Source organism: Lagenorhynchus albirostris, chromosome 6, assembly GCF_949774975.1.
Source record: "Lagenorhynchus albirostris chromosome 6, mLagAlb1.1, whole genome shotgun sequence".
Taxonomy (NCBI): domain Eukaryota; kingdom Metazoa; phylum Chordata; class Mammalia; order Artiodactyla; family Delphinidae; genus Lagenorhynchus; species Lagenorhynchus albirostris.
The window spans coordinates 93,362,326-93,383,100 of record NC_083100.1 but is presented as its reverse complement, the minus strand read 5'-3'; the positions used below and the strand labels follow the sequence as shown (position 1 = coordinate 93,383,100).

Below are 20,775 nucleotides of genomic sequence, written 5' to 3'. Positions count from 1 at the left end.
CTTTTTCTGTCTATTGGTAGGAGAAAAATGCTTGTGCCCTGCAATTCTGACTGTCAGGTTGGGGCCCACGGCAGTGGAACATTTTGATAGGAATTTTCTATAGATACAATTCAGGTAAGGAACACTTATAAGAAGCAAAATTTCGAGTGTGATTGGCCTTTTAAAACCAATTGAAAACTGCTCTATTTTAAAAAAAAAACTTTCTCCCAGATATCTAGGAAGAATATATAGACTAAACAAGTTTGAGTGTTCCATACTGTGACTGTCTGATTAGCACCTCCAAGGGGCATTGATAAAGACTCGCTGCTACTCAGCATGTTTTGTGAATGAGCACACAAATGCAGCGGGTGTGTTTCCTCTGCCCTGTCTCCAAAATGTGCCTGCCAGGAACACTGAGACGTGGCCCTCTGGCCTCCAAAAGCTAACAGCAGAGGATTACTGTGGTGAAGCTATACAAGCAGACAGTCATAACTTCTGTGGAACCTGCCTTCTCAAGGAGAAGCACCCATAGAAGATAGATAGGACACAGTTAATAGCACCTTTTTTAGTTTCTGAGGAACACAAGGTAAGCGTCTGGGAGGGAGCCTGAAGAGAGGGCAGGAGGTGACATTGCAGTTGAATTTTTATGAAAAGGATTGATATGGTTCTTACTAATGTTTTTGCCTTTAAAATCTCTGAAAATTAAAACAGCCCAGTTCAGTGGCTCACAGAACCAGTAGACGCATTCAGTATCTACTTATTTCCACAAGAGCCACTCGCAGGGTCATCTAATGCGCACGTGAATTCCTGATACTGGGGCAAGGTGGAGATATTTCCATTTTAATCAGAGACTTGAAATCCTTCAAGTTTAATTAGTATCTAATAGTGCAGAGACTTTTACAAACTCTGTTATGGGTAAATTATAAGATCCTCAGTGGTCCTGGAGGTGGCAAAGGCTTCAAAGAAACTAGGCCTATTTTGCAGAACTGGAGGAGGTGGTAACTTGAGGTCAGAGTGAAGAACTATGGCTCAATTCCTGTTCACCTGGTTGTGTTTGCTTTTGCTTGGAGTGCTTACAGTACTTGTAGGACAGAAATGCCACACCAGAGACTCCAAGAAGCATTAGAGCAAAGAGTACATACAGTGCTGTCTGGGCCTCTGTTGTACCCAGCCTGAGCCCCAGGAACTGAACGTCCTCTTCTCTCATGGGGCTGGCGGTGGGCTCAGCATCTAGGAGAGGACAACAGAGGCAGTGTGTGCATTGGTACAGACGGAGTTATCAGATGTATGTTAACCTAGATTAAGCCCGAGCCAGATCCTTGCGGTAGAGAAGCTACAGGGTGAGCACGTTGCGGAGGTGACGATACGAATCCTTCACACTGAGTTATGAGCCTCTGAAGGAAGTCACGTCATTTTAGTTTTGAAGCATCCCTCTGAGTGATTAGAGTATAATCTATACTGGATAATTGTCTCTTAATTTGTATAGTACTTTATACTTTTTCAGTCACTCAGCAAACATTGGCCACCTTACATTGTGCCAGGCACGGTGTTTGATCCTTGCATCGGCCCAGCGTTCGCCTAGTTTCTTGCCTAAGGCTGCACAGCAAGTTAGTGGTAGGGCTGGGACAAGAATCTAGACCTGCTGTTCCCAGACCAGGGCCTAGCTTCTCGATGTAACTTTAACCCTAATTCCTTTGTTCCATCCTAAGAATGTCTGGAGCATTCAAAGAACAGAAATGTTGGTTGAATGAATGAAGGGGATGGAGAGGCAGAGAGGAGGGTAGTAAACTAGAAGAAAATAGAAACAGGCCCCCTCGCCCCTCACCCTCTGGCTTTTGTCCCTCCCAGAGCCACGTCTCACCTTGCTGCAGACAAGGGTGTGGCCCTGCAGCGGGGTCAGGGAAGCCGTTGCACCGGACTATGGAGGCGTAGAACTTGGCCGACGCTTTGGGGATCCTTGGCAGAGAAGTGTCAGTATAGTTCACGAAATGCACACCGAACTTCTCTGCGAAGCCTGTGGCCCACTCAAAGTTGTCCATCAGAGTCCAAACCGTGTATCCTCGAAGGTCCACCTTATCCTGCACAGCTGCCCAAAGACAGGCCCCAGCTTGAGCTTCCCTGGTCTTCCCAAGACACCTTTCCACCAGGCCTACTGAGGCCGTGCCTGCCCACAGCTTTCCTACGGTCCCTGCATGCAGGTCAAGGTGAGCTTTTTTCAGCTCTTTAAGAGAGCTGCCCACCCTTTGCATGCAGGAATCGTTAGCTGGTCCTCCATGGGTGCTCCTGCATTTTCTAGAAAGGCTCAGCCCTGAATGGGAGTCAGGAACATGGGTAGAGACTAAATTAATCCTCCTGGGTCATGTGTAATCCTCCTTGTCTTCACATCATGGGTTATTGGTCTTGGACAGAGCCTTAGAGTGTTAATGCTCTTCCCTATAGAAAAATATTTTGTCTGGAATAAGATTTTCTAATCGTTTCTTTTTGCTGCTGCATTGCTCATTTTCTTTTACTCAGCATTACTTACCGTTTCTGTGTCATAGTCCCATCCCAGGTTGTTCTGCTGAGCTAAGGGCCTCAAACTTTTGCTTGGGGAACAAAAGATCATACAGACAACCCCTCCAGCCCATTCCATGTGGCCCCCACCCAGACTGTCCTCAGGAGGGCACTGCTGTTCAGGGGCATTGACACCAGAGGATCAAGCAGAGCAAATGACAGGCCAAGAACTCGGGTCTTAGCTGTATCAGGCAACAGGGTTTGCTTGCTGAGCTTATATCTAGGAAGGAAGACTCTTAGCGTGCAGCCCCAAAGGCTTAAACCCAAAACCAGCTAGAAACCTCATCTTTCTCATCTCGGGCTTGTGGATGCAGTACTGCCCTGACTGCAGACGTTAGCATATGTTTCCAGCAGTGAAAGGTGCACTTGGAGGAAGGGCGGGGGCCTGGCATACCTTTGAGCGCCTCGTTGATGTAACTGCGGAGGTAGTAGATCCTAGCAGTGTCGTTGAGGTCTGATTCTTCCCGCTGGGACACTCCATTTTCTGTTACGTAGATCGGGGGGTTGTTGTACTCCTCTTTTAACCAGTTCAGGATCCTCCTGAAGCCGAAAGGTGTCATCTTCAGCCAGAAGGAGCCAGAGTCTGGCCAAGAGCGATCTGTGACGGAGGCAACTCCCCTACGAGTTAAAACGCTAAGGTTTAGGTCTCGATTTGTAAATCCCAAGAGGCCCTCTGCACAAAACAGGATTTACACTGGAAGAAAACCTAGATTTTTGCCTAGACTCGAGAGTCGTAGCTACACCTAGAAGAGTCAAAAGGCCTCGGATTCTCTTTTCACTAGTTGTAGTGGCATCAGTCAGTGCTGGTGTAACTTTGGACAGGCCACCTAAGCTCTCTGTTCTGCTTTCTACCTGTAGAGAGGAATGGTCTTACTCATGGATCTAACCCTCCACGGCTCTGTTAACAGGCCACATCTCACACTAGATGTGAAAGGGCTCTGAGCTTCCCTTACCGTAATCTCCCATGGGATGCGAGTGCTGTCTTCAGAGAAGAGGCGCCCTTGAGTCACCTACGTCTGGTCGACGCCACCCGCAGGCCACAGGCACAGCCACAGGCACCAGTATTTGGGCCTCCATTCATGTGATGATGGGGTAGATATGCTGGGACCTGCCTCAAGTGCCCAAGACCCTTCCTCTCTCTCCAGCGATGGGCAAGGAGAGGGCATCAGGTTGTGCCAGAGGGAGCTCTGCGGGGGTGCACAGAAGCTCATGCATTTCATTAGGAGGAACAGCCATTTAGATATTTCTTAACGTCCAAATCCTTCAGGAAAAAAAAACGTTGCGTTTTATCAGGAGCTGGATTTATTGTTCACCTGAACTGCATGTGGGGCGTTTCATAAGCTTGAGCACAGGTGCCTGGGGAGACAGTCCCAGGACCCATGAGGCAGCAAGAGTCGAGTGGGTGCGTGAACGGGGACCAGCAGGGAGGCCTCTCAGCCCTGCTCAGCAAGCCTGACTCTGGTGGTTGCAGGATGCAGTGGGGATGTCAGCGCTTGTTTCCAAAGAAAGAACCCGGACAGAGTCACAGCTACTGATGGGGAAAGATGCTTTGTCAGAAGAGGGACAAAACAGTGTGCACACATAATAATCCTGATTTTTTGTAATAAACATTTCTGTATAACTATATACTATATAAACTGTATATAATATGAATATATAGAGAGGTAGTACACCCATACACACACACACATACTTCTGAAATGACACAAGAATTTCCTGTTCTTGCTTTCCAGTGTTTCTACTGTGAACATATATTATTTGTAATACAGAAATAATAGTTTAACCTTTACCCTCAAAAGGAAAAAAGAAGCTTGTTATTTTGACTGAAATAACATCTGGTAAGTGAAACAAATCTGATGAAAAAAGAAAACCGAAAGAAAAAAAACCTTTTTTTCATGTTTTTAAAAACTCTTAAGCCTGTCTGCTTTTTAAATGGAAAGCATCTTGGAAACCCTAGCCTGAATTACTATCTGACTGATAGAGGTTCTTTTAGGTATCTCAGGAGATGGGGCTCATCTTGCAAAAACCCCAGGATACACAGCATGAGGAGGCAGTTTCAGAGGCTGTACAGGCCTCTAAGTGAGAGAAGAGGAGCACTTTGCTGTCTTTTCCAAAGATTGTTCCGGGCACCCTTCCTTACCTGTCTGCATCGAAGGAAGAGATCCAAGAGGCATAGTTGAGATCGTAGGCCAGGACAGTGGTGTAGTGATTGAACCCAAAAAAGTCATAGGTGCCGTTGATCCTCCTCTTCTCACTCTCTGTGAACTCAGGGAGCCTGGAAGGAAAGGGCCATTAAGGACGTGGGGTTTGGGAAGAGAACGTGCTGTGGGGTGTTGGTGGAGGGCTCTAAACTCAGGTACCTGGAGGTGACTACGGGCCTCTGGCCGGGAGCAAGGAGAGGCCCTCCCAGCTGCTGCTGAAGGCACCTGAGCCTCCTTCTACCAGACCACAGACCTCGCCTCCCTCTTTCTCTTCCTGTTGCAAGTTTTTACTGTGGTTTGTTTAGGCGTGCTATTTTTCTCCAATGTCATCCTCATTAGTAGGGGAAATACTTTTACAAATTGAATTGACTGAACTTTTGAGATTTGGACTTTTCTGCTCACATGATTTCACTGCACTTTTTAAAAAATTAGTTAACTTATTTTTGACTGTGTTGGGTCTTCGTTAATGCAAGCGGGCTTTCTCTGGTTGCGGTGCGCAGGCTTCTCATTGCGGTGGCTTCCCTTGTTGCGGAGCACGGGCTCTGGGCGCACAGGCTTCAGTAGTTGTGGTTCGCGGGCTCAGTAGTTGTGGCACACGGGCCTAGTTGCTCCGCGGCATGTGGGATCTTTCCGGACCAGGGCTCGAACCCGTGTCCCCTGCATTGGCAGGCGGATTCTTAACAACTGCACCACCAGGGAAGCCCTGCACTTTCTTTTTAAACATCTGGTGGAACATTTTCCTTGTATTCTTTTTTTTTTTAATTGAAGTATAGTTGATGTACAGTGTAGTGCCAATTTCTGCCGTACTGCAAAGTGACTCAGTTATACACATGTAGACATTCTTTCCATGTATTCTTAGTGAGACTTTTCTATACAATTCAATCAACATGCACTTGTGTGCAACACTTAGAGGTTCATCTCAGCCAAATCCTGACTACATGCTGCAGGTTTAGGGTTGCCTAGAGAATGCCCTGCTTAGGTGCCTGACACCTCACCTTGACCTTTCTGCTACCATTAACCTGGGGAAGAACCTTCCCTCCCTGGGGTTTCTGAAATACTGGGGCAAAACTAAGCCCCCGTGCCCACGCCTTTATTTCCCCGCTCAGGAGCCAGCAGGGGTTCCTCAGGTCCCGTGGCGTCAAGGCTGAGCCCCTGTGCTCGGCCTCCAGGCCCGGCACCATGTGGCCTTGGCCCTCCCACCGCTACTGGGCCAAGTCTCCCGAATTCCAGCTGCAGGTGTCCCACTCATTCCGACCTCTAGGCCGGTGCTCACACGCCTCCCCATTGGATGGAAGGGCCTCTGCTCTCCCAAATGCTGTTCCTTCTCAAGGCCCAGGCTCAGCTGATGTCCTGTCTTGTCCGTGAAGTCTCCTGGGTCTACCCAGCCTGCCCTGATCTCCTCTGAGTTTTCCTTGCATGAAGAAATTGGGGAATAGAATTCCTTGGAGTGATGAAGGTCACTGTCTTCCCAGCCAGTGTGTCAGCACTTGAGGAACCATATTTGGAACCCCCTCTTTGTGTGGACCTTGCCGGGCCTGGCCCTGGCCTGGGTACACAGTAGGTGCTCAGCAAGGTTGTGTTAATGGACTGGAGCACTCAGTTGCTTGTTGGAGACCAGGGTTGACAGATCAGACCTTTTGGCTCAGCAGGACTTAACCCTAACCAGGCCAGCACACACGTGCGTTTTAAGGGCCAGGATGGATTATTTCATCCTCACAGGTGTAAGACTCAAAGGCTGTGTTAGGAATGCTTGCCTTTTGAAGTTTTACCCTAGCCTCCCCTTCTTATGGTCACATGAGCTACCTTAGAGCTTGTGGGTATGTTCCCAGAAGGCCAGGGCACTGCGTCCCCTTCCCCACGCCACACCTCTAAATCCCCAGCCGGACGACTCTTAAACCGAGCACGGGCCCTGCAGTCAGCCTGCTTTCAAATCCCAGCTCCATCACTGAACAGCTGGGCAGTCTTGCCATAATCTCTGTGCTTCAGCTTACTCATCTTTAAATAGGAGTGAAAGTGCCCACAGAAGATGGATCAATGTTAGCTGTTGCTGACGTTGCTGTTACTTCCTTGACGGAAGTAGGACTGCCTCGGTGCAAACCATTGCCACCCACTGGCCAAAGGACAAAAAGCACTCGGCTAAGAGTCACCCATTGCTACCCACATTCACTCCTAAGGTGATGAAATAGGATATGATGAGCTGGGGAATTTGTCCTCGGAGTGAGATGGTGGGTCGCTAAGAAGTAGGTGCCCTGGGGACGGATTTCCTGGCTATTCTGAAGAATAATAATAAGGGCAACTGCCTTTTGTCTTAACTGCCTGTCACAGCCATGCCAGGTCCTGGGCTAAGCAATTCACATACACATTCGCGTGTAATCTTCCCGGCAAGCAAGGAAGCTCAGACACGCCTAAGACACGCCTCTCTGACCCCAACAGCCATGCTCTCGTCACTGTGCCGTAGACCCAGGAGCCTCAGTTGGGCACCACAGAGCAGACATCCTCCCAGCTCTCATGGCTGAGTGCGTGGCAGCGCCAGGACCTACCGAGACTTGTTGAGGCCTGCCGCCAAGCTCCTGTCACGGACCCGTGTCTTCATCACCTCGGGGTAATCCCCATTCTTGAAAATCGGATGTGCGAACCAGCCTCCCATGAACTGCGGGTGGGGTTAAGGGGGAACAGTCAGTGCCGGCATTAACAGGCGGGCCCACAGCAGACCGGAGCTCCCGGCTCAGGCGTCGCTGACCCCAGGGCCCCTTCTCCCCAACCCAGTATGAAGCGTGCCTCTCTTCTGCGGCTGTTCCCATATTGCAGCTCAAATGCCCACAGGTCTTGTCACCCCGCTGGGAGCTCACTGTGGGAAGGGCAATGTTCTCACCCACTGTAGCTTGAGGGATGTGAACCGATTTGGCCCTGGACTTGACAAATGTGGCTGGCTGCCCTTAGGAGGGTCCTGCAGAAGAGGGGGAGAGACCCCAAGCCTCCAGGCCCTGATTTCCTCTCTTACCACAGAGCAGGTCCTTCCCCGTCCTCACGCCTAAGGACCCACCAGAACCTCTGGGAGGAACCAGGTGCAAGGCTGGTTGCCCAGGCAAAGGATGATTCTTCATGGGTTTTGGACTCGCAAAGTGAGGAACTTTTCAGTCTGTTTTCTTGAATGAGGTCCAGGCCATCCTTACCCTTAGGGGGTATATGTGGCAACCAAGTGCTAAGACGCTGTGGGTCCTGAGAGGCTTCTTCTGTCTCGACATCCTCCCCTCACCTGCTGGCTACTCCCTGAAATGTGGGTTGAGGACAGCCTTCCATTCCCAGTCAGAGATGAGGCTTGGAACATACTCACTCTGGTAAAAGAAGCTTCAGTTCACTCTGAGGTGAGAAATTGTTTCTGTGGAAGCTGATTTTATTAGGGGACATACATATCATAGTCCTGAGCTGCAGGATCACAGTTCATGGACGAGCTGTGATAATGAGACTACAGCCTAACATTTCCTGAGGTTTGTTTTGATTTCAGAAAACAAATTATTGCTCTAACTCACCAGTTCTGTGAGTCTGAAATGAGGTAATGAATTAATTTTGTTCCAAGGCCTTCCCCCTAGCTGGCTAGCAAATGAGACATTAAGTTCTTGTTTGCACTTTTTAATTTGACCACCTTTGTCAAGTTCGTTTGTGAAGAATTTGGCAAACCAAGGCCATTGGTGTCCTTTCAGAAATGCCAGTTTCCGGACTCCTCCTCAGAGCCTTTAAAAGTGGGGAGCAATCTGGAGAGAGAGAGAAGCTTGCTTTTTTTTCCTGATGCTGAAACATGGGAGAGGGTGCCTTCAGACCTCTTCAGAGACAGTAGCAGGAGCCAGGGAAAAGCTATGGCATGAAGAGCACCGTTCTCTCTCTCGTCTTGCAGGGGCCCAGGCTGAAATAAGGGTGGGCCGTGTTGTTGGGACCTGCTTACTTGTGCTTCCACTTCCCAGGAGCAAAATTCCATGACCAAAAGATGCATATCCTTATGTGAAGCTCATGGAAAATTTGGGGCGCTAATGAGTTTCACATAACCTAAAGCCCCCAACTTAAGGTAATTCTTAGGCAGAGTAAGTAAAATCAGATGGTGACACCTAGAGGCGAAATGTGACATTGCAGCCCAGTTCTATTAGCTCCTATAGTCAAACCAGATTGAAAAGGCAGAATTTCTTTGTTATTTAGCTTCAAGCCAGTGTTGCATCCAGTAAGAGCTATATGTATAAATTATTTTTTTAAGACTTGAAAGAAAACAACCCCAAAGAACTTTCATCACAGCAAACCTATGAGGTAGTTAGGTCACCTCCATTTCAAAGATGAGAAGACTACAGTACAAAAAGTTTAGATGATTTTCCCAAGGGCACAGAATAAGGTAATAGCAACGCAGGGCCTAGTTCCTAAATCTTTGTTTCGCAGTCTAATTCTGTTTCCATTAGATCGTGACAGGAGGGGAAAAGAGCAAGAGTAAGAACAATGCCCAGAGGAAGAATAGACCTGAACGTATCTCCTGGCGGCCTCCACCTCCTCCTGGTTGGAGGGGTCTCTAGGCTCAGCCCAGTCGCTGCTGATGGTGATGGAAATCATGCCACCTTGACGGGCGCGGTACACATCGTTGTACAGATGCCAGGCCTCAGCGTGAGCCTTTATTAGGTTGTGGCCAGCAATGTAGGGACCAGTGCCAGGCCTGGAGGAGATTCCTGGAAATATACACAGAGATGTCAGTGAAGAATAAATGTGGCCAAGAATATCACTTTCTGCCTATAGATGGCCTCTTCGTGTTTGGGAGAAAGGCTGAAGATTTTGGCTTGAGAAAGAATGGAATTCAAATCCTGTCTCCACTTTTTGAAGCTGGCCAGGTAACTTTGGGTTGAGTAATTCAGTCTTTCAGTTCCTTCCTCTGCAAAATGAGCAATAGAGAGTTCTTATGAGAAGGAAATGAAACAGTGTGTGTGCAAAGCACCCAGAAGTACTGTGTCTGGCAAAGAGAAGGCACTTGATTGACAGGTGTTGGTTTCTGTACCACTCGCCCAAAGAGTGGCTCATATGTAACAGGCAAAGTACCCAGAAGAGTGTGTGCCTCAGGAGGTGACATCCTGGCACTCTGCGGGGACCCACAGTGAAAGTAAGAGTTGGAGAGTATAGCTGATGGAAGCATCTGACACAGAGATTCCTTGAGAGCAAATGTTATGAGAGAGGCTGCCTCTCATATGTTGAAGGAATGATAAACCAAAGTGTCAACCAAGGACCAATGGGAGATACATCTGGTAATGGGTCAAAGCAGATCTCCCCGTGGCTCTTTCCAGCTTTTACATGTAATCCCAAGGAATCACATAAATGAACACGAATTTACTCTCTAAGGCTCAGAACTCAAGAAAAGGAAAATTGGAGGGTTCTCAAGGGACAAGGAGAGGTCCACAATTCCTTATTAAAAACTCTTAGGAACACAGCACTGTAAATCAACTATATACTTCAATTAAAAAAAAACAAAAAACCCAGGGTTTGATGTATTTTGGGATTAAAAGGTTTCTGTGTCTTGGAAAAGTAATAAGTTGCATATAACATAGTTACATATGACCCCAGCAGGGCCCAGGACAGCTCTCCACGATTAAGGACATTAATACGTCTGCTGCTGAACTTTTCCAATTTTAGCATATGTGCTGCCGAAACGAGCACTGCTCGTGCAGAACTTCTGAATGTTCACTCTAAGTGGGATGTCACCTCACATTGGTTCAAGTCAGGTTAAGCCCAGGTCAGCCAAATCATATATTGGAAACTTTTGCATTTTTGGAGTTGCAAAAACCACTGTGGATCTGTACAGTCTGATGTATTGTCCTTTCCTATATTGATTAGTCCACACCCTTGATCTCAGGCAGCTTCCTATCTGAGGCAGATCAGAGGTAGAGAGAGAGCAATGAAGCCATTTGGATGTATTGAGACGTGAAGTTCATGTTCAGCAAAAGTGGTGTCAGAAGGGGGAAGCTCTGCTGCCTGCCAGGCAGCCCTGAGCAGAAGGCAGGGATTATGAAGCACTGCCTTCGGGCTTTCGTAGCCGCCTCCTCCAGGGCCACCTGGATTTCATGTCTTTGTGGTGCTGAGAATGCCACACTCCAAAGAGCTGACAAGGGGGGGTCTGGGACCTTTACCTGGAGCTGCTGTCCCATAGCCATAGCCCTGGTTAGCAATGACAAAGGGCTCGTTCAGTGTGATCCAGAACTTCACCTTGTCCCCCAGCCTCTGGAAGAGCACATCTGCATACTCCTTAAACCGCTGTACAACCGTCTCATTCTCCCAGCCTCCGATGTCCTGGAGTGCCTGCGGCAGGTCCCAGTGGTAAATGGTCACCTGTGAAAAAGCAAGATCAGCATTTCCATCAACCTCCTTTTCATGGGAAGCCAGCGATGCTGTATGCACCAGCGTAAATGTCTACTGCTAAAGCTGAGGATGAATGATGTGACAAATAAGCCTCAGGGTTCTCTGGCCGGAAGGGTAGGACAGCAGTGTTGAAGTGTGAGAAATTCATACCTCTGGATCAGAGAAGCCTGGGTTTGAGTCTCAGCTCTGCCACCTACCAGCCATCTGACCCCAGGCTCAGACCCTGAGACCTCCATGTCCCGGAATCGTTGTGAGGCCGAAATCACATGGCAGAGGACACAAAAAGTGGCTGACATCCTGCCATCTCTTCAGCAAATGTTAGCTATGGTTGTAGTCAAGGATCAGAAATGCTAGAGCTTCAGAACCGCCGGGATAGACTGCACTGAGAGTCTGAGGCTCTGAGGCATTTTGCTTGTAAAGGGGCATCCCCATGGACATCTGTCTGGAGGTTCTTTCTGAGGACCTGGGAACCCTTTGCTGGAGAGGGGCCCCTATGGCCATGTCCGTGTGGTAGCCTTTCCTCTCTCCGGGTCTTCCCTTGATGCTCCTGACACACCCCCTCTTGGCCACACCGGGGGTCTCCACTGTCCGCAGTCTCCACTGGGCTGCCAACCATCTTCAGCTCAGGCCCAGTCTCTCCCTTTGCCTGAAATGCCCTTCCCCTGCCCACCCACCCACCCAGACTGTCCTCTTTCTTCAAGACCCACACCTCCTTGAAGCTTTTTCCGGCCACAGCACTTTTCTTTTCTGCGGTGTCTCAATGCCCTTAAGAACTACAGGGAATTCCCTGGAGGTCCAGTGGTTAGGACTCCATGCTCTCGCTGCCAAGACCCTGGGTTCGATCCCTGGTCGGGAAACTAAGATCCTGCATGACACGTGGCACAGCCAAAAATAAATAAATATTTTAAAATCTATTTAAAAAAATAAGAACTACAAAATCATTAAGCCCTGAGTTCTGTTCTTTCTGATGTTGTGAATTGTTATGTGTAATGGAGCTCGTTTCCCCCCAGATCTTGGGCTCCTGCAGGGCAGCCACTGGCCATCCCCTCTCCATCACAGCTAGTGGTCACACACACTGTAATAAACGCCGCATGGATGATTTGTTCCTGCAGTGTTAGCAGTGTGAGAAGTCCAGGTAGCACTTTTATTTGTAGAAATCTCTGCTTTTGGGGTGGGGGGTGGGGGGGAGGGGTTAATGCGGAGATTATGCTCTGGCTGCAGTGCATAATCTCCAATCAATACAGCAGAGGAAACACACAGTATCATAGAACTAGTGCCCTCCAGCTGTTTATCATAAATGGCCCAGGGGAAAAGGAGAAGTATTCTTATGCTCCCAAGTAAAATGTAAAAGATTTGGTGACAGTAAAGAAGCCCACAAGTGAGCTTCTGTATTATTATTCATAATAACTCATGGCTTAAAAACACGTGCACTTTTGCCTCAGCAGTTCTGCTCCTAGAACCATATCCTACAGATAAACTTCCACCCTAGTGTAATTATGCATCTATGGTTACTCATTGTAGTGCTGGTTATAATGGCAAAAGAGTGGAAACATCACAGGGAAGAGTGTCCATTAATAGGGAAGTGATTAGAGAAGTAAGGTACAAACGATTACCACATAACTAAAACAAAGCAAAAAAGCAACAAATGAGGAAACTATGTATGGATATGGAAATATCTGTAAGAGCCCGCCAGCTACAACTAAGGAGCCCACGTGCCACAACTAAATAGCCTGTGAGCTGCAACTAAGAAGCCCACATACCACAACTAAGGAGCCCGCCTGCCACAACTAAGACCTGGCACAACCAAATAAATAATAAATAAAAAATTTTTTAAAAAGCAAGTATCAAACTGTATGTATCATACCATTAGGAAAAAAGAGGGGAAAAGGCATATACATACACATATACACATGCCTACTGGTCACATACACAAAAGGACATGAGAACCCAGCAAACTTGGTCACCTATGAGAGAAACATGGCTAGAGGTCAGCGGCAGAAGGAAAATCTTTACTGATCATTCAAAAATTAAATTTGAAAACAGCATTTTTTTCACACAAGAAATGTTCTCTCCAGCCCAACTAGCTCCCAGGGGACTTGGCCAAGGCCAGGTCAGGGCCCCATCTCACCTGGGGCTGGATGCTGGCAGCCTGCAGCGCGTCGATGAGCCGCATGTAGTAGTTCAGGCCCGCTTCGTTGATGTATTTGGTAGTTCCGTCAGGGAGGATGCGAGTCCAAGAGATGGAAAAGCGATAGTGGGTCACACCCAGGTTCTGCAGGGCGACCACATCCTCGGCAATCTTGTGATAACTGTCACAGGCCACGTCTCCAGTGTCATCATTCCCAACTCTCAGTGGTGTGTGAGAAAACGTGTCCCAAATACTGAGCCCTTTGCCATCTGCTCTCCACGCACCTTCGATCTCAAGATGACAAGACATGGTCTAAGCAAGTCATGTAGTCAAGCCCTTCCCAGTCAGTGGGTGAGTCCTGACATAAGTCGGCATCACCTTCTCTGCCACCCCCCGATTTCTGAACTCCTACAGCTTCCTGTACATACTTTCTGAACATCACAGCACTGTCATGCTGCACTGCACAATTATCCGCTTGCTGACTGGCTTTCTTCTTACAAGACTGAGGTCTAGGCATTGCGTCTTTCATCTTGGTGGCCCAGCAGTCAATGCAGCAGTGTCTGGAGTATGGTGGGTGCTCACTAAAAGTTTGAATGAACAATTCCACATGCCTCAACCCCAATCACAGCCAAACAAATCCCAATGATGCCAGATGTAGAGGCAGAGTTTCTAATCAGGATGTGTATCACTGTTTCTGTGCCTCCTTTTCCTCCTCCCACCTAACCTATAAACTGACCACAAGCCACTGGGCAAATGCCTACCTATGGGCTTAGGTAGTCTGAGAGGTGTAATTTCCATAATTTACTTTAAAACACTTAAGCATATATAGTGTGATACTGTGTGATTGGCTGCAGCTAAGGTAGTGCTGGCATTCTCAGCAAGAAGACATGTCCAGGCTTGGCCTGCACAGCCCCTCTGAGAGTGGCAGGCCCTAGGTCAGCGGGAGTGCACCCCGTGTGGCCCATCTGGGTGCAGGAGATGGCTTGGTGGTTGGGAGACTAGTTAATGCAGGGGGACTAAGAAAATAAGTGACTATGTTGAAGATATTAGGAACTAGATTTCTCATCATTGGAGAAAAGAGATACAAATATGAAAAGTGGGAAGGCCAGCATTAACCCTGTAGAGTTGGATTGCAATGGAGGTATCTGTGTTTTTTAACATAAAGATTTGGGTGGATGTAGAACTAGATATATACGCACGTGTATGTGTGTGTGTGTGTGTGTGTATGTGTGGTGTGTACACACACATGCATTTCCTAGCTCTGTCCACTGAGCGGGCCTAGAAGTAATGACACCCCAGTAGCAGTGAGCACACCTAGCACCCAGGTCTTGGTTTCTAAATGCCCTTATCCAATAAAAGGAACCAGGGCTCATTAGAGAAATGGCTGATTACAGGGCCGGGGCAGAAAAGGTACAAGATGAGCCTGGAACATCTTGTTGCACCAGAAAGAATTAACAGAGTGCTCAAAGAATGATGGGCCATGTCAAAAGGACACAGGATCCAGCTAAAGGACAATCCACCAGGCAAAAGGTGGACGATTTAAGCATCTGCATACATAATAATAGCAAAAGTATAACCCATTGGAAAAAAGGACTTCACAAGGCCATACTGATGATATATATCAATATATATTTACATATAAGTAAAATGTAAATAAGTAGGAGAAAAGACAAAGCTTGACCTTTCTTTTGAATGCCACCTAATAAATATAAAAGCAATGATGAACTCAGAAAATCACCATTTGTCAACTCTCATAGTAATAAATGATTCAGGCCTGCAACCTGTGCCCTAGAATAAGTCCCTAACCCTAGCCCTAGAATAAGTAAGTCCAGCTATAAACCTGTGGGGCAGTGGTTCTCACCCAGGGACTATTTTGTCTCTGAGGAGACACTTAGCAATGTCTGCAGACATTTTTTTAGTTGTTACAGCTGGGGGAGGAGTCTACTGGCATCTAGTGGGTAAAGGCCAGGTTTGCTGCTAAACATCCTACATGTGCACAGGACGGGCCCACAACAAAGAACTATCCAGCCCCAAATGTCAATCAGACCCAGCTGGAGAAACCCTGCTACAGAAGATTCTGTCTCCCTGGAGCAACAGGATCCTGTCTCTGAAATCTTGGCATTTCCTCAAGTGCACCTTTCATGTACAGTGTTGACCAGAGCACCGAAGAGGACCAAGAGCTGAGGTTTTCTCCAGGCCATGGAATAGGATACATGAATAGTTCCTGTGTTAGTGTGCTTAGTTAACATATGCCTGGATATGGCAGAATTTGGTCTGAGACTTCATTATACCTTGGTAGTCTGGTCGTCTGGGGGTAGCTACCCTCACCTTCCTCAGAAACATTTTCAGCAGCTATGGTCACCTAGAAAAAACCCAAGGGCTGAGCAACCCAGAGTCAAGTCAGCTCAGACCACTGACCCCACCCAGGTTCCACACTGAGAATACAAACCCCTACTCCTGTATCAAAGAAAATAAATGGAGGAAGAAGATGTAAGGCAGGGTCACACCCCTAACTGCCTGGGCAAGTCACTCTTCGTTTTTTATCGTTCTTTTTTTTCTGAGGAAAAGTAAATCCTCATATTTTCTGTATTAGTGAGCTTCATTTAGCATGAATAAAGTAGAGGTATGATGCTATTAGGACATCAGAAAACGCCCAGGCCCATGTGATAGCCATTTTGATCGAACTGTCTGCTGGGAAGAGACTAGGTGAGAAATAAAGGCATCCAGCTGAGAATCTTCATATTTGCATGTCTTTGCCTAAGTATTTCTTCCAGGCTCCACCTGCTCCATCTGGCCTGCTAACAGCCATCTCAGCACAGCCCTTGTAACTGTGATGGCCCACCTGAATTTGGGGATGTGAAGAAGCCAAGCTGTCTGGGAAAAGGGCTTCCCAGACTCCCCCCGCAAGGTAGCCGTACTTCCCTCCCACAGGTCTATAAAAATCCACTGCTCCCACCTGCCCTCTCCAGCCCTGACCCCAGAGCCTGGCACATAGTAGGTTTGCTGTAGATGGTGAATTGTCCTGAACTCCTCACCTGATATGAAGCGGTAGCCACACTCCAGCTGAAGCCCTTGGGAAACTGTCCATAGAGAAACTCGTCTTCCTTGGGCAGCGGCATGCCGTTACTGATGATGACCTCCGTGTAGTACCTGGCAGAGGCTCTTGCTGTGCGAGGCCTGTTCACGTTATTGAAATCAACATGGTACAGTCCGAACTTGACCGTGTAGCCATTTAGCCACTCAAAACTGTCCATCAGGGACCATGCAGCATATCCTCGAAGGTCGACACCGTCGAGCCTGTAGGCTGGGAACGTTCCACAGACAGCAGAGGAGAGCTTTACACCAGGAGGACTCCTCACTGCAGGTAGTCCTAAACCACCAACTTGTGCACACAAGTAATGTGTGCCCTGATAGATCATCTTGTCTCTTTCTTTTTGTCAACACTGATGCCCCCATAGCAAGTATTAATGACTGATCTTTGCAAAATCAAATTCTTTTGTTGGGGTAAAGGGACATGTCTGAAATTCAAGAGTCTCAGCCTACTTTAGAAGTTAAATACAGAAATGTGAATTAGAGAAGAGTTTATTGCTCTAGGGTGCATGGAACCCACCAGAATATAAGCTCCGTGTCAGCAGAAAGTTGTTTATTTTGTTCACTGCTGTGTCCCCAGCACTTAGAATAGAACTTGTCACATAGTAGTTGCTCAATAATGAATGAATGGACCCATGAGAATACTCCTGTGGGACCCTGTGTGTACATTTGGGGAGATGGCCATTGCTTTTTTCAGATTCCCAAAGGGATATGTAACCCCAGACCGGGAAAGAATTATGGAATTAGGGTATAAAAGGGAGACCTGTTGATGGTGTGTAATCCACTCTGCCAAACCATTTCAGGCACATGACATGTGGACGTTGGGAGATTTTGTAAGGGGGACATGAACACTCACGTACCTTTCAAAGCTTCATTGATATAGGTTTTGTGGTAAAATATCCTATTGGTATCTTCCACTTTCGGATCTGTCAGCCCTGCTCCGTTTTCAGTGATGTAAATGGGGACGTCCCCATACTCTTCCTTGATCCAGTTGAGCAGTCTTCGCATCCCCCAGGATGCAGCTCTGTTCACTGCCGTGGAGGGCCAGGAAGAGTCTTCCCTCTCGGTCAGCTCCCGATCATCTTCATAGGAGGGCGGGTTTAACCTGGGTGTTGCATGCCGCACGATTCTGGAGGAGTAGGTGTTGAGGCAGAACACGTCGGCCGTAGCTGAGATGTACCTCTTCTCTTCCTCAGTGAAGCTGGGCAGGCGGGAGGTGGCTAAGTGCTGTAGTTCACTCCTGTTCCCCACTTTCCACTTCATGGCATCGGGATAGTCTCCGTTTCGGAAGATGGGGTGGGCGAACCAGCCCAGTGAGAACTGCAGCATTCGGTCAGCTGCCTCCACATCCCTGGGGACCCCCGGCGACTGGGGCTCTGCCCAGTGTGCACCGAGGCTCAAAGAGATGACCCCCTTCTGCTCTTGCCTGTACTTCTCATCGTAAGTGTGATAGACTCTGGCATGAGCTTTGATGATTGCATGGCCAATTCTGTAAGGTCCCCAGCCTGGGTCGTTCACATTTGGGGGAAATTTCCCTGAGCCATACCCCAACCATGCCTGGGATGTGGGGTCATTAAAAGTCATCCAGAACTTGACTCTGTCACCAAAGGTCTGGAAACAAAAGTCTGCATAGCTGTTAAACAACTCAATCAAGGAAGGATTCTCCCAGCCTCCAATATCCTGGAGGGCCTGGGGCAGGTCCCAGTGGAACAGTGTCACCATGGGAGAGATGCTGCTTGCCACCAAGCCATCAATCAGCCTGTTGTAATAATCAACACCACGTATGTTGACAGAAGTGTTTCTTCCAGTCGGGAAAATCCGAGACCAGGAGATGGAGAAGCGATAGGCCTTCACCTTCAGAGCTCGAAGCATGTTCAGATCAGCATCCAGATGGTTATAGCTGTCACAGGCTATGTCTCCAGTAGCACTGTTTTTCACGTTGCTCCCTGGTGTGTGGGTAAAATTATCCCAGATGCTGGGGCCTTTGCCGTCAGCATCCCAAGCTCCTTCAATCTGATAGGCTGACGAGGACACGCCCCACAGGAAGTCATCCCGGAACGTGCTGTGGTAGAACAAATCTCTTTCAAACTTGGGTTGGTTGGAGAACTTTTCCCAGACTACTTTAGCCTTGGAGGGTACCTCGGATGGAAACGTGAAGGCTCTGATTTTCCGGGGGACGTTTGCTTTACTGGGTGGTGGCAGTCTTTTTACTACCTTGGTGAGGAAACCATTCTTTTCAATCATGCTGGTGAAAAAGTAGGCAGATTTCCTGGGAGTCCTTGGCCTGCTGCTGTCGTTGAAGTTGACATGGTACAGCCCAAACCTCTGGCTGTACCCAGAGGGGCCTTCGAAGCCGTCGATGAGGGAACGAGCAATGTAAGATTGAACATCCACTGAGTCCTCCTTGACAGCTGTGGAGAAAACCAAAATTGGGATTGTTTTAAAGTCTGTTACTGATGTTGCCTTTTATTTTTATTATTTTTAAAATAGAGGTGTCTATTTTGGGGTTTGTTAGCACTGCAGCCTGGGAGACACAGAGTCAGGAAGCACTTGAATTGTGTTCCACTATAAAATGGGGGACGCTTATAAAGGCAAAAACTGCAAGGTTACATAAATTGTTTGTCGAGAATTAGGATGGGAGCTGGCAAGATGTAAGGGTGTGTGTTAAGCAAGGATTGGTTGGGGTCTGAAATGATGACAGAGTTGCAAAGGGCTGATGTTACTTTTAAAAGGTTTTCCTTTTAACATGAAAGTTCGGGAGGTGACTTGGGTTACCCCCAAGATATTAACCCTTTTTCCTCCTCATAACAAGTAAAAGGAAAATCCGTAAGACCCACACAAAACATCAGGCCACATCTGTGGCCATAAGTCTCAATCGAAAGGTGTGTCCCTACCTTAAAATGAATAATAAAGAAAAGGTGCCCCATCTGCTAGTGTCAGGACTCCTTGGTTTAATATAGAATACATAAATCATTTAATCTTTAAAAAATATGCTTTTGTTTTTTCTTCTTTATGTTTAGTAATATTGACATGAAATAATCACGCATTCCGTTTTTAAAAGGAGAAATAAAGCCTAAAAAAATGTATTCTCTGATTCAGTGGCTTGAATTGTGGTCCCCAAAAAGGTATATCCAAGTGCTAACCCCTGGTACTACTGATGGAACCTTATTTTGCAAAAGGGGTTTTGCAAATATAATTCACTAAGTTAAGGATCTCAAAATGAGACCATCCTGGATTAATCAAGGTGGGTCCTAAATTCAGTGACAAGCATCATCATAAGTGACACAGGGGAGAAGGCCATGTGAAGGTGGAGGCAGAGATTGGAGTCATGCAGCCACAGCCAAGGAAGGCCTAGAGCCCCCAGAAGCTGGAATAGGCAAGGAAGGATTCTCCCTCAGAGGCTTTGGATGGAAAGTGTTCCTAGTGACGTCTTGATTTTGGACTTCTGGTCTCCAGAACTGTGAAAGAATTAAAAATGTTCTAGTGAGTCAACCAGGAGTCAGAGCAATAGCTGTGGATGACTGTGTAAGAGGTAGGTAACGTCGCTCATTCACTCAATAAATAATTTAGTAGGCACCTACTTTATCCCACGCTGTGCTAGGCTCTGGGAACATAAAGATGAATAAAAGCCTCATAGGTTAGTGGGCAGAAGGAATTGCTGAGCCAGAAACAGAAGGGCCTATGGCTCCACTCACTGGATGTCTGGGCATATCATTTAATCTCTCAGAGCATCGGTTTTCACAGTTGTCCCATGAAGATAATATCTGCCCCCATTTACTGAACAAGGCCGTTTCAAGGATCACTTGAGATAATGTCTTAAAGGGATTCCTTGATACTCAGGAGAGTACAGGTGAAGTCTGACCTCACAAACAGTGGGATGTAGGTCTCCATTCCTTACTGCAGTGCCCAGGGCAGGGGTCCCTTTTTAACTCTTTCTCTTTGATTCTAGACAAGGCCTCGAAATCTTCTCAACACAGCCCTCTAGGCAGACAGCTAGCCACTATCAGTTGATTAGGACTGACGTACTGAGATGAAACCTATTTGCCGCTCCTTTTTACTTGAAATAAAAAGACATATAAGGTAAAAATGAGACTGTAGATATAGGTTAAGTGGACCAAAGTGAATGATATGGAATGTAGATTTCATACCCCGTTAAAGGAAATGAAGATCAGGCCAGGCTGGAGCGATGGGGGAAGATTTAATGGACTGGAGTCCCATCCTGAGTGTCCTCATGTCACCCTGTAATGCCATCATCACCATATATTGCACTTTTCTGTCTGCGTCCCTCTGTAGACTCTGAGTCCCCTCTGGGAAAAGAAGGTGTTGGTTCAATATGGTACCCCTACTGTCTTGCACAATGTCTGGCATGTAATGGGCACTCAATAAATATTTGTTAACTAAATGTGTTAAAAGATGATGAGGCTTGATGGATAGATAGGACTCAGATAG

General features: G+C 47.4%; 1 protein-coding gene across 1 annotated transcript in view; it reads right to left on the bottom strand.

The window, feature by feature from the left end:
* Positions 1-262: 262 nt before the first annotated feature.
* Positions 263-20,775, bottom strand: part of LCT (lactase) — a 51,178-nt gene continuing 30,665 nt past the window's right edge. The window contains exons 8-17 of the mRNA XM_060152971.1: positions 17,187-18,737; positions 16,272-16,540; positions 13,237-13,527; positions 10,880-11,078; positions 9,231-9,433; positions 7,274-7,383; positions 4,673-4,807; positions 2,927-3,150; positions 1,841-2,065; positions 263-1,209 (exon numbers count right to left, since the gene is read on the bottom strand). Coding sequence (XP_060008954.1) covers positions 989-1,209; positions 1,841-2,065; positions 2,927-3,150; positions 4,673-4,807; positions 7,274-7,383; positions 9,231-9,433; positions 10,880-11,078; positions 13,237-13,527; positions 16,272-16,540; positions 17,187-18,737 — 3,428 coding nt within the window. The 3' untranslated portion in view covers positions 263-988. The remainder of the gene's footprint in view (positions 1,210-1,840; positions 2,066-2,926; positions 3,151-4,672; positions 4,808-7,273; positions 7,384-9,230; positions 9,434-10,879; positions 11,079-13,236; positions 13,528-16,271; positions 16,541-17,186; positions 18,738-20,775) is intronic.